General features: G+C 41.3%; 1 protein-coding gene across 1 annotated transcript in view; it reads right to left on the bottom strand.

Moving 5' to 3' along the window:
- Positions 1–18,830, bottom strand: part of dnai3 (dynein axonemal intermediate chain 3) — a 38,036-nt gene that overhangs the window by 14,648 nt on the left and 4,558 nt on the right. The window contains exons 5-15 of the mRNA XM_056276766.1: positions 18,583–18,726; positions 17,926–18,125; positions 17,445–17,561; positions 16,891–17,078; positions 15,920–16,044; positions 10,672–10,761; positions 8,325–8,420; positions 4,319–4,438; positions 2,819–2,892; positions 2,321–2,474; positions 1,724–1,820 (exon numbers count right to left, since the gene is read on the bottom strand). Coding sequence (XP_056132741.1) covers positions 1,724–1,820; positions 2,321–2,474; positions 2,819–2,892; positions 4,319–4,438; positions 8,325–8,420; positions 10,672–10,761; positions 15,920–16,044; positions 16,891–17,078; positions 17,445–17,561; positions 17,926–18,125; positions 18,583–18,726 — 1,405 coding nt within the window. The remainder of the gene's footprint in view (positions 1–1,723; positions 1,821–2,320; positions 2,475–2,818; positions 2,893–4,318; positions 4,439–8,324; positions 8,421–10,671; positions 10,762–15,919; positions 16,045–16,890; positions 17,079–17,444; positions 17,562–17,925; positions 18,126–18,582; positions 18,727–18,830) is intronic.

Genomic DNA, 18,830 nt, shown 5'->3' with positions numbered 1-18,830 from the left:
AGATAATTAGAAGAGTTATAATTGAAATTAAATTGAGTTCTCTTTCAAATCAAACATCCCCAAATTATGAGTGGAAAGTATTGTCCTCGCAACTGCATTTATAACCTTTTCTTTTTCTTTTTTTTTTTTACTCCAATGTAGCTTAACCATGTCATGTGATATGCTACTTCAGTACACTTTAACAACAAATATTACTGGGACCACTACAAAAACTTACAGATAAGCATTTAATATCCAGGAATTCACATTATAGACACTACCACTGACTATCCCTGTAACAAATTGGCCATAATTTCGAACATACACGGTCCAGCCATACACTAGGTTCTGACCTAGTCTTGTTGTACATACGTACATCCTGCACTGCTTCTAAATTGTTACTGAAGTCTCAAAAGGAATTGTTTGGGAAAACCGTCGGTGGACCTTTTACTTCTACACTGGCCATCATCATAATAGGTAGAAGCAGTTGAAAGAATGTGGCCCTGTCTGTCAGAGTTGGTGCAAAGTAAAGAACAAAAGAAAGAAATCAAGTATTCAGTGACACAGAGGGGGGGGGGGTTAGTACACAGCATTATGAGCTGGAGATATTAAGCAGCATCAAGGTATTAGTCATAAAGGGATTCATTTAAACATAAAAACAGACTGCCTTAGGGTCACTGAAAAATGTGGTGAATTTATTACCTGAGTAAAGCAGCACATTAATTCAGTAACCGTGAGCCGTCAAAGCTTTGTTTATAAGGCGGACCTTCAGCTAGACAAAGACAGGTCTCTTCTCCACCAGCCGAAACACACAGGAACATCTTTTGGCTTAAAGGGCCAAAAGCCTGAGGAGCATATTGCAAAGAGCTGACAGTCAATGAGGCTAATGCGCCGCCACTATGAGAGCCTTGTCTGGGCTATGAAATCGGAGGAGAGAAGAGAAGGGGATGATGAAGGGAAAACGAGAGTGAGAAGGGAGTTAGGGAACGTGTGGACCATGCCCGGCTGATCACTGCATTCCAGTGCAGTTGATTGTTAACGTGCACATGTGGGACAGGGAACACACAACTCAGCCATAAGTACCCACATACACCAACACACGGGGAAAAAAACAACAACGTACAGAGCTACACATATTTAAGAGATTAGATAGCTGTGTCCACTGAGATGCTAAAATGTCAGTTATGAAGACTTTCTGGTCTTCAGACTTTACTCCATCTAAACAGTAAAAGTGCCTGCAGATTTTGGAAAAAACGGCCTACAAAGGCACATATGAGTTCATTTCAAGCCCACTTTTATAACTGTTCAGCATCCAACTAACCTGTTTTGCTTTGTGGATGACAAGGAAAAAGCAGGGAGGGATATAGTAGAAATCCACCTAAACACAATTCACACACTAGCTTATTCATGAGTGAGTTTATTCATCTTTTAAAACTTGCTACAAATCTTTTTTTCTTTTTTAATAGAAAACAGTGAAACGTGCAGTGAGAAGTGTCAGACCAATATGTTAGGGCAAAATATACTTCTTTCAAGAAAATAAAACATAAAAAGCATAATGTTGAATGATTATTTTTTTCTTGATGTAGTTGCCAGTCCTCCAGGAATGCTGCTGAGAAGACAGTAAAATAAAATGTGACAGACAAATAAACGGATAACAGAGAGTTAACTTGTCTGACTGCCTGAAGGAATTGGGTGAGCTGAAAGAGAAACACAAAGATAGACAGAAAAAGGTGGACTCCCTCACCTGCATCGCTATCTGTATGGCTGTCACAGGTGTTGGCTTCGAGGCTGAATTTTGTAGCGCTGTATTCGCCGCGAGTATCCATTTTTGGCAGGGAAACCTGGCACATGGCGGGAAAGGGGAGCACTTTTAACCTCTGGAGAACTGACAGATACACAACATCATTACGCAAAAGCCACTGTCTCCTCTCAATCACTTCAGGGACTTATGAGGGAAAAGGAAGGGAGTGTAAAAAGTATGCCAAGCAAAAGGTTTCATTACTCCAAGACAGAATCAACAAATTATTGCTGGTCTTCTCCGCTGTCAGATCGATGCAAAAACAGCTACTGAATTACTTTCAAACAATTCAGAATGATAGATACTGATATAAAACATTAGACACTCGGGTATGTTACTATGAACAAGGATGAAATGAAAAATCCTGCTCAGAAGTGGGGAAGGAAGTTGTTCCAGGTACCATGAAAAAGAATCCAAATTGACAATTTCCTCAGCAAAGTTAAATCATCCAACAGTTGGAATGTTTAAAGTACTTTTAAAAAAATAATGTGTAGTGGGTTCATATATGATTTCCCCCCCATCCCTTTGACATGGTAGCCTTACCCTGACCAGTGGTTTCCACGTCAGGTTAAGGTGTCTGAAAGTGCTGGGGACAGTATGGGGCTTCTCCAGGGGTTCCTCTCTCATCCTCTGCATGCTGTCCATCAGCAACTGGGTCACCATCCTCGGAGCCCGGATGTCCCAGATCATTAGACAGCTTTGGATGGAGGAATGAAAACAATGAGAGAAAGGTAGCAGCAAAACAAAGAAGTAATATATATATATATATATGAACAAACAGAAGAGAAGGAAGATTCAGAAAGATGGCGCCGAATGGACACAGAGAAATGCAGACAGAGAGACAGACAGACAGCCAGTGGCAGACCAGGTAGTCTGCTCCTAGACGTTTATGGAGCTGCTCCTCTGATGGAAGAGCAGGTTTAAAAAAACAAACAGAAATTCTTGCACTTAATAAATCACATATACCATACATCACTCGGTCATACTAGCTGTGAGCTGACAGTGACTCGTTAGTTCAGTGTATTTTTTCACAAGTCCTACCAGTCAAGTGCGCAGGTGACAATCTGAACACATATATTATTCTCGTTCTCCACCGGTATGCCCGTCTTGGTCACCTAATCAGAGAAAGAGGGTAACAAAATCAACAAATGTCTACACCGGGACGCCCGTGTCAGGAGCTAGTGGTGGCAAACAAGGGCCCTGTGCAGAAAGACTGTGGGGTTAAGTTCTCCCTCGGGGCACTTAGATGATTGCTTTGCGTTACCCTCCCAGATGACTGTCAGTGGCTTTCACAAGTACTTGATTTATGACATGCAGATACAAGGGACAAGCATTTTTAAAAGGGGATGGTTTCAAAATCCCCAGGAAATAAGAATCTCTTTTTTGTTCACTGGGCTTATTACAAACTAGGATTTTATCAAAACATTTCGCTTGACATGTGCATGTTTTGACCTGTGCAGATTCATTACAGCAGGTAGCGAATCCTTGGTTTCAGTTTTCAGTTTTTGATTCGTTTTCCAACTGATGTCCTTAACATTGCCATCTTCTTGGTCGTTGTCATTAAACGTATAATTGGATAGTCAATGCAGGACACATAATCATGACAGGTCAACAAAACTAGGTTCAGTTTTACTAATCGTACTCACCAGTTCCTACTGGTGGTGCATTTTTCCATTATTTTGTTGACCTTCAGTACTTCAACAGTAAAAACGGCCTTACTCAAAACATTGGCTTTGCATTTTCATCTTTATTGATTCCTCTCTGCTCTCAGATCTCCCGTGTGCCCACTGCCTCCTCACCACCGGGTAGCTAGAACCATTACAGTCAAAGGGGCTTTTAAGCCTGATTGGATTACAAACTCTGAGGTCATTATTCCAAAACTAGATGGAGCACTCATTAGGGCGATAAGGGACCTGATACTTTTGCTTTAAGTGTTTCACTATTGGTGTGTAAATTAGGTGTGAAGGTTTAAAAGCAACTGCTATGTGATGGGTTGACCCTGGCATGTTGGAGACTTAAGTGTTTACTTTAGATGTGGTGAAACAAGTATTACAAAGCAGTCACATTAGAAACATATTATTTATCTTTTCATTATGGCGATAGGCTAAAAGAAAATTTTGATAAACACAATCAAAGTTTCCAGCCCCTATCATATGTACTCCTGACAGAACGTGTGGATAGTGCCAGCAATAATAACATGCTAGGAATAATTCAAATATTAACCAGCCTACATTTCTACAGTTCACTATCTTTCACTATATTTCAGCATCTCTGATATATTCTCTGCACCATTGCACCTTATTGCCTCATATTTTATTTACCTGTGTATAGTCAATTCTTGTGTATATATCTGAAGACTGTTGTGTTGCTATTCAGTGTCAAGTACACTGTGAGAGCCATGAAACTGGAGTCAAATTCCATGTGTGTGCAAACTTACATGGCCAATAAAATCTTATTCTGATTCTGATCTTCACAGAGCTCGGACTTGTGGTTGTTAGCAGCCTCTGACCCCTTTGCCCTCCATCCCTGAGCCCTCTGTACCTCAAAGGTTTCCGGCAGCCACTGGACATCAGTAATTGGTGCTTTGTGGCTACTCTCTATGGCCGAGACAGCACAGTAGCGCACCACAGGGGTCTCATTCTTCTTCTTCTCTTCAAAGTCCTTTGAGAGGCCAGAAAGAAAGGGTATAGCATTCAACTGTACAGCATGTATTGCGAAAATTCACAATTCATTCAAAATTGAAAGGCCTCAAGCATTGGCAACCAGTATATATATATATATATATATATATATATATATATATATATATATATATATATATATATATATATATATATACACTACCGTTCAAAAGTTTGGGATCACCCAAACAATTTTGTGTTTTCCATGAAAAGTCACACTTATTCACCACCATATGTTGTGAAATGAATAGAAAATAGAGTCAAGACATTGACAAGGTTAGAAATAATGATTTGTATTTGAAATAAGATTTTTTTTACATCAAACTTTGCTTTCGTCAAAGAATCCTCCATTTGCAGCAATTACAGCATTGCAGACCTTTGGCATTCTAGCTGTTAATTTGTTGAGGTAATCTGGAGAAATTGCACCCCACGCTTCCAGAAGCAGCTCCCACAAGTTGGATTGGTTGGATGGGCACTTCTTTGAGCAGATTGAGTTTCTGGAGCATCACATTTGTGGGGTCAATTAAACGCTCAAAATGGCCAGAAAAAGAGAACTTTCATCTGAAACTCGACAGTCTATTCTTGTTCTTAGAAATGAAGGCTATTCCATGCGAGAAATTGCTAAGAAATTGAAGATTTCCTACACCGGTGTGTACTACTCCCTTCAGAGGACAGCACAAACAGGCTCTAACCAGAGTAGAAAAAGAAGTGGGAGGCCGCGTTGCACAACTGAGCAAGAAGATAAGTACATTAGAGTCTCTAGTTTGAGAAACAGACGCCTCACAGGTCCCCAACTGGCATCTTCATTAAATAGTACCTGTTAGAGCCTGTTTGTGCTGTCCTCTGAAGGGAGTAGTACACAGCGGTGTAGGAAATCTTCAATTTCTTAGCAATTTCTCGCATGGAATAGCCTTCATTTCTAAGAACAAGAATAGACTGTCGAGTTTCAGATGAAAGTTCTCTTTTTCTGGCCATTTTGAGCGTTTAATTGACCCCACAAATGTGATGCTCCAGAAACTCAATCTGCTCAAAGAAGTGCCCATCCAACCAATCCAACTTGTGGGAGCTGCTTCTGGAAGCGTGGGGTGCAATTTCTCCAGATTACCTCAACAAATTAACAGCTAGAATGCCAAAGGTCTGCAATGCTGTAATTGCTGCAAATGGAGGATTCTTTGACGAAAGCAAAGTTTGATGTAAAAAAAATCTTATTTCAAATACAAATCATTATTTCTAACCTTGTCAATGTCTTGACTCTATTTTCTATTCATTTCACAACATATGGTGGTGAATAAGTGTGACTTTTCATGGAAAACACGAAATTGTTTGGGTGATCCCAAACTTTTGAACGGTAGTGTATATATATATATATATATATATATATATATATATATATATATATATATATATATATATATATATATATATGCTTACACAAAACTGTAAATCACTGGCTGTTGGTTGCAGTTTCAAAATTGTGTGTTCTTGTTGAAAGCCTTAAGAGTTTCAAATAATATCAATACCAATATTGGTATCAGATACTGGACCAATACCAGGGTCAAATTGAGTGTTGGTATCACAGATTTTACCCAATACTAAAATCTAACATGAAAAGCCATGAGTAAAATGTCATAAATACAACCTAAACATCTTGATTTACTGCATCTTTGGCACATGGAAGCTTGTATTATTTTTTTTTAATGGTGGAAAATTTTTGATTTTAATCTTAATTATTTTGCCCAATGACCCCAAACTAATGGTCTAAGTCTACACTGTTCAGCAAAAGTATTGGCTCGGGTTGGTACTCAGTATTGGCAAATTCGGAATCGGTATAGGCAGTGAAAAAAAGTATACAAGTGCATCGCAGGTACCAATTTTCTCTATGGAAACCACTGTTGCTGTATCTGCTTCTCCTTAAAGCCTAGCTAGCTGGTTAAAAAACCTATACGTGTACACTGAAGGGGGTGCATGTTGACTGTTTCTCTGTATGTACACATACATTTAACATTAGCTATCAGTGCAAATATCAGTGCACCTGATATTTGATGTATCGTGTAAAATGGTGGGAACAAAACACACATCTAGCAGGAGGATTTCAATTGCTCATTTATCTGCTAACCTACCAACAGGTGCTGGCAGAGTGGCACTTAATGTTGGAATAATGGCTTTTAGCAGATAAACACAAGTGGGTGAGGTCTTGTGCAGATCGATGGTCTGATTTGACAGGGATCTCTGCTGAGGGAACAGTCTACGGTGAGACATAGTGGGCTAGGGTAACAGCTGGAGATTGTGAGCTGATGCTGTTGACTCTGGAGCATGATGAGTAAACAGGGGGGGAGGGAGGAGAAGCAAAAGGAAGGAGGCAGAGGAGAGAGACAGCTGGTCGACGGCAGAGGTAATAAAAAAGACACAAACTAAACAAGGGCTGGATAATGGGGGCATATATGTTTGTTTGTTTGAACACAGCAGCCGGAGGGAAGATGTCAGGGGAGGTCAGGCTTTGTGGGACAGAACTGGTTTATCATTACAGGTTGTCTGGGTGATGCCATCGGCTCTGGTGCATGTCATGCACTTAACAATTTTGAAAGTTTGAACGTAGTTCATGACCACCGTCACCTACTGTTCCTTGTCAACACCCACCCCCCCCCTTCCTTACCCCAAGATAGTCTAACTGGCAACACATCCATCAATGTCATGGATATGTTGGCTTGTAAAGGTAGAAGGTGTTTACATAGAATCTACCCAAACCAAACTGCATGCCCAAGCTGACATTTTCTTAACAACTTTCCACACATTGAGCATAGCATTAGTTCAGGCAAGCCACAAGGTCAAGATCAGTTTATAATCCCAGCTATAGCAGCTATAACAGCTGATCTCAACGCATCCGGCATTTTATGCATCAAATTGGCAAATCTCATGCAGGGTGCCTTGTTTAAGCTGCTTTAGCTTCCTACTCTTCCTGCTTTGTTCTGCAAGTCGCTTTGCAACCCGCCTCCATCACGGCTCCTCCTTTCATGCTGTGTCTGACTTAATCAATGTCTTTACTGTTGTCATTGATATCTGCTCTGTTCTGTACCCTATACCCTATGGGGGGGGGGGGTTGTTGCTCTTCCTGCCTTAGGCTTTCCATGTATGCACATGGAAGGGCAGGGAAGTCCCACAACAGAGGCATTGCACCAAATATAACTTACTACATATGGCAATAAAAGTTTTCTTTGACTAAAGTGGTCCTGACTGAAATATAAAATAATTCCTTCAAGTTTATATCAGATGTTGACTTAACTGGATAACTGGATATCTATCTAAGGTATCTGCATGATTTTAGAGTAAATCTAATCAATGTATCAAATATATCCGAAAGCTGGATGTCAGCAGGCTCAGTGGGGTATGGATGAGGTCATGTAACATACAATTTTGCCGTATTACATAAGCTAATACATATGTGAAACGGCAGCCTTGTATCTTTCTTGGAGCAAAAGTCTGCTTCTAGCATTAGTAGGTTTGTGGGACTAGTTATGACAGCTGCAGCTGACTTGAAAAGGACCATCAGACCACAGCATTCCCATCTAATGAAAGGCTGAGGATGAGGAGAGAGACAATGGAGCCAAGGAACCAACATGTTATCATCTCCTCCTGTCATACAGCACCTTTACAGAATGGCCTGTCTTTACAGTAAATATGGAAAAACCGGAACTCTTTAATAAACCAGGGATCAATATTTGAACAAACCAAAGTGACCACACATTCAGTCAGAATTACAGTAACTTATGCCAGGCACAATCTACCAACACTGATATGCTGTTATGTCAACAAACTGCTCAACTCAGGGTCATTCCGACAGAATCAATAAGGAGATGTTAGGTACTTACAGATGCGTCAGTGTTGTTGACACTAGTGTTTTTTCCACCACCGGGCTGTGATTCCTGCAAACGCTCAGCATGAGCCGAAATGTCCCACAACACAACCTGAGATGAAAAGCAACACAAAGTCAATTAGTGGGCATCAACACCTGGGCCTATCACAAAACACACATCCTGCCATAAAAGGAATCCATATCCACCTGTCCAAATGCTGATAAAAATAGGCTGACAACGGAAACAATCAGATAAATTATATTTACTTTACTTTACTCTACTGAATATAGAATGGGGGGAAAGGCTCTGGGAAAGGGAACATATGACTGACGAGGTATACACAGTTTGACGTTAACTAGAGTACACTGAAAAATACACAGACAGGAAAGTAAGTACAGCGACGCAGTGGCGGTTTTAACCAGTTTTACCTGGGGTGGCAACAGGGTGGCATGAGATTCCAGCTTGGGGGGGGGCAGAGGTTATCCCCTCCAAACAAATTTGAATTTCAGAAACTTCATTTCCTGAATTCTGGTGGGGGGGTTTTATGCATGCGCTTCACATAATAATGAGACAATGTAAAATCAACTTTCTAAAATAAGTTTAAGCAACTGTCAAAGATAATATTTATGTATTTTATCACATGTGCAATCAAGAATCACAATTACAAGTTTTTTCATCAAAACATCTTTATTGAGTCTGTTTATAGATAGACAGATAGATAGATAGATAGATAGATAGATAGATAGATAGATAGATAGATAGATAGATAGATAGATAGATAGATAGATAGATAGATAGATAGATAGATAGATAGATAGATAGATAGATAGATAGATAGATAGATAGATAGATAGATAGATAGATAGATAGATAGATAGATAGATAGATAGATAGATAGATACCTTTTTATTGTCCCCTAGGGGAAATTACAGTGCCGCAACATCACAGGAAAATATAAACATCACAGTAAAAATGCACTATACAAGTCACAAATATAGATGCTTTTTTTTTGGAGTTTTCCCCCTTTTTCTCCCCAGTTGTACTTGGCCAGTTACCCTATATACCCCCTCTGCCGATCCAGGGAGGACTGCAGACTACCACATGCCTCCTCCGATACATGTGGAGTCGCCAGCCGCTTCTTTTCACCTGACAGTGAGGAGTTTCGCCAGCAGGACGTAGGGCATGGGGGGGATCACACTATTCCCCCCCAGTTCCCCCTCTCCCCCGAACAGGAGCCCCGACCGACCAGAGGAGGCGCTAGTGCAGCGACCAGGACACATACCCACATCTGGTTTCACACCCTCAAACACGGCCAATTGTGTCTGTAGGGACGCCCAACCAAGCTGGAGGTAACACGGGGATTCGAATCGGCGACCCCCGTGTTGGTAGGCAACGGAATAGACCGCTATGCTACCTGGACGCCCCACAAATATACAGATTCAATATCCAGTCTAATATAGTCACGAAAACAATAAATACAAAGCAAGTATATAGAACAATAACACAACAATAATATCTCACCCTCCAATCCCCTCATCCTTTTACACCCCCACCCTCCCCTCATCCCACCACTACCACCCCTCACACACACAGAAATAAAGTATTGAATTTCTTATATTTCCAACATCATCCAGCCATCCATCCATTACATTACATTCCAGTCATTTAGCCGACGCTTTTATCCAAAGCGACTTACAGTAAGTGCATTTAACGTAGGAAATCAGGAGAACTACTAGTCATCAGAGGTCATAAGTGCATCTTCTCTCTAAACAAGCATCTAATAGCAAAACCAGTGCTAAAGTAAAAGCGCAAGAAAGAGATTTTTTTTTTAAAGGAGTGAATACAATAAGTGCTAAGAGCAAGTAACAGGGTAGTATTTCTTGAAGAGGTGAGTTTTCAACCTGCACTGAAAGATGGGCAGCGACTCCGCTGTCCTGACATCAGTGGGGAGTTCGTTCAACCACTGTGGGGCCAGGACCGAAAAGAGCCGTGACAAGGTCGATCGGCAGCAGGGGCCTCTGAGCGACAGGGCAACCAGGCGTCCCGAGGCAGCAGAGCGAAGTGGTCGGGCGGGGGTGTAGGGCTTGACCATGGTGTTACGGCCCTAGTGCCGTGTGTGTGTAATTTTCCCTCTCCAGGTGCCACCCCTTACCACCCCTTGGAACCGCCACAGCAGAGATAGATGGAGATGGAGAGAGGGACACACTGGCAGTGACAAAAATGATCACGTATGAAAAAGTAAAAGACTGAGGGAGGATGAAAGAGTGCGTGGAGAGAGGGCGAAATAGAGAGAGAGGTTCAAACTAAACAAGTAGAAAGACAGAGAAACAGCCAGATACACAAACCCAATCAAAGTCAGCACCTGGCCATTCATGCAGCCGCCAACAATAATATTTGGATCGGACGGGCAGAACGCAAAGGTCAGAACGTTATCTGGGCACTCCAGCAGTAACTGTGAACAACACAGGAAAAACCACATGCGCAGGGCGAAGATATTATATTTCAAAGTGGAGACTTCAGTGTGTTGGTTCTCAGCCATTTCAAATATCTATTTATTCTAGACTTTCCATAAAAAAAAATCAGCTTTAATCTGCAAAGCCAAGCACACACAGTATGAGTCCATTTCAGGGGGGGAGGGGGAATAACCTTAGACTGGCAGGATTGCATTACAAAGTGGTCACTTTTTAGTATCATGCTGAGTGCTACTGCAGATGTTTAAATTACCTACAAAGCTGAACTTTAGGAGTTTAACCCCTCAATTAAATAAATGTGTTTTGTCTCTATAATGTCTTTGGTTTCCACTATTCAGTCAGTGCCAGCTACTATTTTTATGTGCTTCAGCAGATGGTAAAACCTCATGCTGTCATTCCCAGCTCACACTGCTTCTGCGTAATTTGGCAGTTCATTCTAAAAGATCGAGTAAAACATTTGAATATATTGTGTTCATTTTAATACAGTGGCAAGAAAAAGTAAGTGAACCCTTTGGAATTACTGATCTTCAACTAATTTATAATAATGAACAAACACAATCGGTTTTAACTAATAACACACAAATTATTGTACTTGTCCATACTAAATACATCATTCCAACATTCACGGTGTAGGTTGGAAAAATGACTTCAACAAAAGCTAATTGGAGTCAGGAGTTGCAAACCTGGAGTCCTTTGAGATTGGAGGTGTTGGTTAGAGCTACTTTGACTTATATACACACTCAGACCTTTTGAGTGTGTATTGAGTGTTGCTACTCACAAGAAGCATCTGCTGATGTGAACCATGCCTCACAAAAAAAGAGGCCTCAGAAGACCGACGATCAAGGATTGTTGATTTGGATGAAGCTGGAAAGGGTTACAAAGTAATCTCAAAGAGTTTAGATATTCATCAGTCCACACTTAGCCAAATTGTCTGAAAATGGAGACCATTTAGTACTGTGGCTACTCTCCCTAAAAGTGGGTGCCCAGCCAAGATGACTCCAAAGGGGCAACGCAGAATGTTCAGTGAGGTAAAACCCTAGAGTAACAGCGAAAAGCTTGAAAGAATCATTGAAACTGGTTAACATCTCTGTTAATGAGTCTACTATACGCAGAAGCCGCTGCTCTCCAAAACAAACATTGCTGCATGCCTGAAGTTTGCCAAAGACCACCTTGACACTCCACAATGCTACTGGGAAAATGTTTTGTGGACTGATGAAACTAAGGTTGAATTCTTTGGGAAGAACACACAGCAATATATAAATATGTAATATACATACGTATACATATACATACATACATACATACACACACACACACACACACATATATATATATAGACACACACACACACACACACACACACACACACACACACACACACCTATGTTGTAAAAAGGGCACCACATACCAACATGAAAACATCATCCAAACGGTGAAGTACAGTGGAGAGGGCATCATGATTTGGGGCTACTTTGCTGCCTCGTATCTGGACAGCTTGCCGTCGTCAAATTCAGTAGAAGTTGGGTGATGCAGCAGGACAATGACCCTAAACATCCAAGTAAATCTACTACAGAATGGCTTAAAAAAAAAAATCAGCCTTTTGGAGTGGCCCAGTCAGACCCCAGACCTTAACCCAATAGAGATGCAGTGGAATGACCTCAAGAGAGTTGTTCACATAAGACATCCTCTAAGACAGGGGTTCTCAAACTTTTTCACACCAAGGACCACTTGATCATAAAAAAAATTTCCGTGGACCACCTAACCAGCCGGCCAACACCCCCCCCCCCCCCCGCCCAAAAAAAACCTTATAAAACAGTCTATATTAGGCTTACAATAGCATATTATGTTTTATATTACAAATTATGTCTGCAGAATATTACAATACAAAATATGTAATAAATAGGCTACTAGCAAAATTAGGCTAGGCTTCTACCATATACCTTGACCTTGATTTTTGTGAGATGTATGTGTAATTACTGTTTCATATTAATTTTGTTCAGAGCTATTGCCTTTGGTTGTGATGTGATGAATAAAACATGGGAATTTATTTGATATACCACTGTCAGGGTGAACTCAATGTGAATTCATCATTAAAAGAGTGAACTATTAATGTTAATTTAACAAAAATTCGTTTTAATAGGAATCAAATCTTTGTACTGGCTCTTGTGAAGCTATGAAATTACACATTTCAAATAAGCATAACAGCTTTACAGGTAGCAGCAGTCAACAACTAATGGGAGGAATGCTGTTGCTTTTGCATCACTGACTCAATGTCTGGCTCCACACTAGAGAATTTCAGTCTCATACAGGGGGCTACATCGATCTTGTTCCTCTGCTTGGTTTTCAAACCAACCAGTGTGGAGAACCCAACTGCACGGATGTAGGTGGTTGAAAACGGCATTAACACTTGCAAAGCAGACTCAGCCAGCTCAGGATGTTCAGGTTGGACGAGAACCCAGAAGTCTGTCAAGCATTTTTCTCTGAACGCCATTCTCAGTGTTCCATCGGATGCAATTTCCACAAGACTATCCACCTTCCGTGCTGATAGTTTGGAACTGACACGCTCAATGTGAGGTTGGTCTCCAAATGGATTTCTGATCCATTCAACGTCCACATCCAATTCGGGAAAGTATCTTCCCAGTTGCGTGTGAATGCCTTGCAAATGTTCCTTGAAGGCTGCAAGTGTGTTGCTATCCAGAACCTCTTCAGCTTCGAGGATAAAATCGGCTAGAGTTGGGAAACAGTCAAACTCCTGGCGATCAAGACGCGCGCACCACAGATCCATTTTGATGCGAGTGGCTTTAACTTTGTCCTGCACTGTAAAAACCGTGACAGCTTTTCCTTGCAGTGCTAAATTCAGGTTATTAAGCGTGCTGAAAACATCAGCAAGAAAGGCGAGTTTTGCGAGCCATTGAAAGTCATGCATTCTGCCATAAAGTTCATCAGTTTGATGCAAAAACAGCTTGACTTCATCGCGCAGTTCAAAGAGGCGGGTGAGAACTTTACCACGCGATAGCCAGCGAACTTCTGTGTGGACAAGAAGTCTTGTGTGCTCACTCCCCATTTCTTCACACAGAACTTTAAAAAGACGTGAGTTCAGTGCCTTGCTTTCAATTAAGTTGACAATTTTTACGGCCTCGTCCAAAACCAGTTTAAGACAGGGTGGCTTTTTTTTTTACTGCCAATTGCTCTCTGTGGATACAGCAGTGCGTCGATGCGGCAGAGGGAGCGACAGCGCGTATACGCGTCACCAGGCCCTTGTGTTTGGCTGTCATCGCCGTGGCACCGTCAGTGCACACGCCAGCACACCTCTTCCAATCAATGTTATTCTGCACAATGAAGTTATTTAGGGACTCAAATATCGCCTCTCCTGTGGTGTTGGTTGGTAGGGATTGACAGAAAAGAAAATCATCGTGAACAGCACCCGTATGTATGTACCGCACAAAGCAGAGGAGAATAGCCTCGTTACCGATGTCCGTGGACTCGTCCAGTTGGAGAGAGAAAAAAAGACTGACGCAGACGTGTCACCAGCTGATCTTGGACATTTGCAGCCATGGATGTTATTCGCCGCTTGACTGTATCATTGGACAGAGGTACTTTGTAAAGTTCCTCACTCGCTTTCTCCCCTCGCATTATGTTGGCCATAACCTTTGCAGCCGGCTTATCCAAGGTCTCGCCGATTGAGTGAGGTTTGCCAGCTTTCGCAATGAGTAGGGAGACCTTGTATGAGGCTTCGGTAGCTTTCGCGTTTTCCCCTGCGGCATAAAAAACTGCGTGGCTTCCTTTCTCGTGTGTCGCTCGAGCTCTTCACGTTTTCTCTCAAAAAATTGCACAGGTTTCGAGGTGTATTCCTTGTGTTTTGACTCGAAGTGACGCTTGAGTTTGGCAGGTTTAATTGCTTCATTAGCTAATATGTCATAGCACACAACACAATGAGGTTTTGGATCCTCAGCATCTCCAGTCCAGAAAAATCCAAATTGAATGTAATCGCTACTGTATTTACGTTTCACTTTTGCAGTGGCTTTTTCAGAGTGTTGTGCTAGCTAGCTCCTGCTGCAAACTGTTAGCACTATGGGACTCCATGCTAACACTGACGCGCTCAATGTGAGAAGGAAGTCTTTGCACCTTGTTGCTTACATTGTTCGTCGTTTATCCGGATTTTCTCTTCAGCCACCGATCCATGATGTTTGTATTTTGAACGGTTCACTTCACTCTTTGTTAGATTTTACTTAATTTTCACAATAGTCAGGAGGTCTTTGATATGAAAATCCTGTTTTTGGAATGGAAGCTAACTAGGTAACCTAGGTAACACAGGCTAACTGAAAAGACATGACTCAAAACGCAGGTTTGCATTAGACAAATTGAACAAAATTCTTAGGCTTATTTAGGCTACATTTTGATTCACTTTTAATTTAGAAAACATTTAGAAAACAGCTGTACTCGTAACTTTGCATTGGAACGCAGATGAAGGTGATTTCAGAAACACGATTTTTTTGCAATCCTCCCGCGGACCACTTGGGGGCGCTCGCGGACCACTGGTGGTCCGCGGACCACACTTTGAGTATCACTGCTCTAAGAATATGGCTGAGCTGCAGCAGTTCTGTAAGGAAGAATGGTCCAAAATTGCTCCTGAACATTGTGCAAGTCTGGTCCACAGTGACCGGAAGTACTTGTTTGAGGCTATTACTGCCAAAGGAGGTTCGGCCAATTATTAAATCCAAGGGTTCACTTACCTTTTCCACCAGCACTGTGAATGGGTGTATTCAATAAAGGCATTAAAGATTATAATTGTGTGTTATTAGCCCAAGCACATTGTGTTTGTCTATACGTGTGACTTAGATGAATATCACATCACATTTTATGACCAATGAATGCAGAAAACCAGGTAATTTCAAAGGGTTCACATACTTTTTCTCATTGTAGACTTGAATGCCTGGGTCAAAGTAAAAGAGCTGTTTTAAGTTTGCCAAACCAAACAATGGTCTTGAATGACAGCACCAAGTAATTCCATCAAGACAATCTGTTTCTTCTGAAAGCTTGTCTCAAACAGATCTGACATGAGCAGAGAGAAAAAAATTGCTTGTAAATTGTTAGTGCAGATTTAGCCAGAGAGAGAAAGGTGTGAGAGGGTTGACATACCTGTGGGTTGAACGGATCAGAGAAGCTCCAGAAGAGAATAAGGGAGGAGTTGTGGAGAAACGTAGAAGAACCACCGAATCTCTCCTCAAAAGACACTGTTTTTATCATGGCCACTGCTATCACACCTGTAATAACCAACACACATTACACACCGTCACATCTTGGACAGAGATGGCAGTCTCCTACTGATCCTCTCACCTCTCCTCTCATCATCCCTCTCCACACACACACACACACACACACACACACACACACACACACACACACACACACACACACACACACACACACACACACACACACACACACACACACACATACCTCAAAAAGAAACCCCCACCTGGGGGTCAAAAAGGCCCTAAGATGCATTTAGACCATGTGAAAATGTCCACTGAAACCTTGATGGCAGGCTTCCAAAATAGATTTTAGATGTAATGTTTAAAGAGCCCATTTAACTCTACCGACTCGGGAATTTGTGGTTCCTCATTCCTAGTTTTACTGGCACACAACTAGACTGTTCAGATGTTTTGGCACTGCCATCGATCATAATGCAGACCTATTTGAAGGGTAATGATAAATGGGCAACATTTTGAAAACATGGAGATGAGAAATATTGCCTTTGGAACAGATGAGGATTAGTAATTTTGATACTTGTGAATAACAGTGTTATATGGAACACTGTTACAATGATATAATCATCAATTGTCAATGTTTGCAAAGTTGACATAGTATATTGTGCATGTATCATCATTTGGAAACACTGTCTTTCAAGTACCATAACCTTTGTAATATTGTCTGCCAAAGGGATGCATATTGATGTTAATTATCTGCTTCCAGTTTGAAATCATCATCCAATAAGTCAAACTTCTAACACATATGCGAACCATGGTGATGTGATTCAGATAGCTGCATTCACATCTGGTATGCTCAGATGATATCTGGGTTAAACAAACTGTGATTGTGCACCTCACCGGTGATAGTAGGATGCCAGCTGATGTCGCTGATGGCCTTGCCCTTGCTGTAGCGCAGGTCTGTGAAGGACTGATGTTCCCTCAGGAGAGTGTCAGTCTTCCCCTCAAAACTGTCGTCCCCACCCAGGGCCTTCCAGTCGTCAAAGAACACGTCCATAATCTCGTTCTGCTGGAGAGCTAATTCTATCCTTCAATAAAATTGAGGAAATTTTCACAAAACACATTTTATAGACATAGTTATTCTTTTCATTTACATATTATTTTCTTACTTGTTTATTTAAAAAAAAAACGTTGGTTTTACATGTATTGGGATTAAGCCGAGAGTCTGGGAAGACAAAGCATTGAGCCCTGGTGGAGTGAATGGTGTAGCAGAATCCCCGAGTTCCCTGCAAAGCTCTTGATACATTTCAGGCTTAAATAATAGATAAGTGCGAGTCCCTTGAGGCCGCTGCTGTAATGTGTAATCTTGAATTGGCTTTCGGGCTCTCCGTATAATGTCTCTCCCTAAAAAGCAGAGGCGATGTCCCATCAGTCATTAAAAAGTTCTTATTTACCTGGGGGCCACTGAGTTGATGAAATTTTTCAGACTCTCAGATTGGAGGATGTTTTCTCTTTCTTCATCTGGAAACTCACGTGGCTCGCATTGTGTGCACATATTTTTGGGGTATTTCCTGTTAAAAAAAAAGACAACTGGCTCGCTTACTGGTCAAAAGCACTTGCAGCAATGGAGGTAAAGTGAGGAGAAAATAAACAGGTAAGAAAAACTCAACTTTTCATGTAAAGAAAAGTAAAAAACAAGTTAAAATATACAGTGTTGTAAAACATGGAAGGCTTAGAAGGCACGCTGAAATGAGAGTCATATAGATACCACAAACACTATACCCATGCTGTGTCCTCTATTTTTAAATACTCTGAAAGAGGAACTATTGCCCATCTCCACTGAAAAATGTATAATTTATTTTGGGGAATATGTCTTTAAAGCACTTCTTGAAGTGGACAGTAAACCATTTTGTGTCCTTCTTTCTCCAGGCATACCATTGTGTCTGAGTGCTGGAGGTTTGGGTTTTGGAAATGGCTTGCACCCCGCAGTGCCTCTCCATCAACTTTATGCTGAAACTGTGATCTTGATATGGAAAGCACACTGCACTGCCATCCTTTGCTTCTGCTGCATTCCGACATGTAAAACAAACCGGTGCCCCGAACTCCCTTCGCGCCATGGAGATCTTACACCTAAGCTGTTGTAATGAACAGAGCAGAGAAGAGGGTAAAATGGAGGAGGGATGTGAACAGGAAGACCCTATTTAACAAGAAAATACATTTCATTTGAGAAAACATTTGGGTGAGAAGAAAGCGTTTACAAGGTGCATGCTAGGTGGCTGCTGGAGATCTGTGAACAGCCAGCCATAGGCAGTCTATGACTGGATGTTCACACCCTATGATGAAAAAATGAATAAATAAATAAAGTTTGAAATATAATATGGAATTTCAAAAAGTTGAATTTGTGCATTTCCTAAAGTTGCTGAATGCTTCAAAGTTTGACAGAAGAGGCTACTTATATGTAGTATTTATATAAAGGATAGTTCCAAGTCCAAAGTTTTGTAGAAAACAATAATGGCAACAACATGAGTTTGCGAGCTTTGATTAGCACACTAATAAAGAGCAGTGACTTTCTTTCCATCGATGTTAAACTACCCTTTCTCGAGACTCTTGGACAGATTCATCTTGTATCTCCTGCTCACTGCCAAGGGATGTCCACGGCTGAGGCTCTGGAGACTTCTGGACAAACACCTCAGATGTCTCACCCTCAACAGCCACTTCCTTCTCAGCCTCCGGCAGCTGTGGATCATGGGATACAAAAATGACCAAAGCATTACAGGAAAAGGAAACAGAGTAAATTGAAAATAAGTTGAGATGTAGTTTTGGGGCAGTGAACTCCAGCA

Source organism: Lampris incognitus, chromosome 3, assembly GCF_029633865.1.
Source record: "Lampris incognitus isolate fLamInc1 chromosome 3, fLamInc1.hap2, whole genome shotgun sequence".
Lineage (NCBI taxonomy): Eukaryota > Metazoa > Chordata > Actinopteri > Lampriformes > Lampridae > Lampris > Lampris incognitus.
Note: the sequence above shows the minus strand (reverse complement) of the source record. Positions and strands in the feature narration are given on the sequence as shown.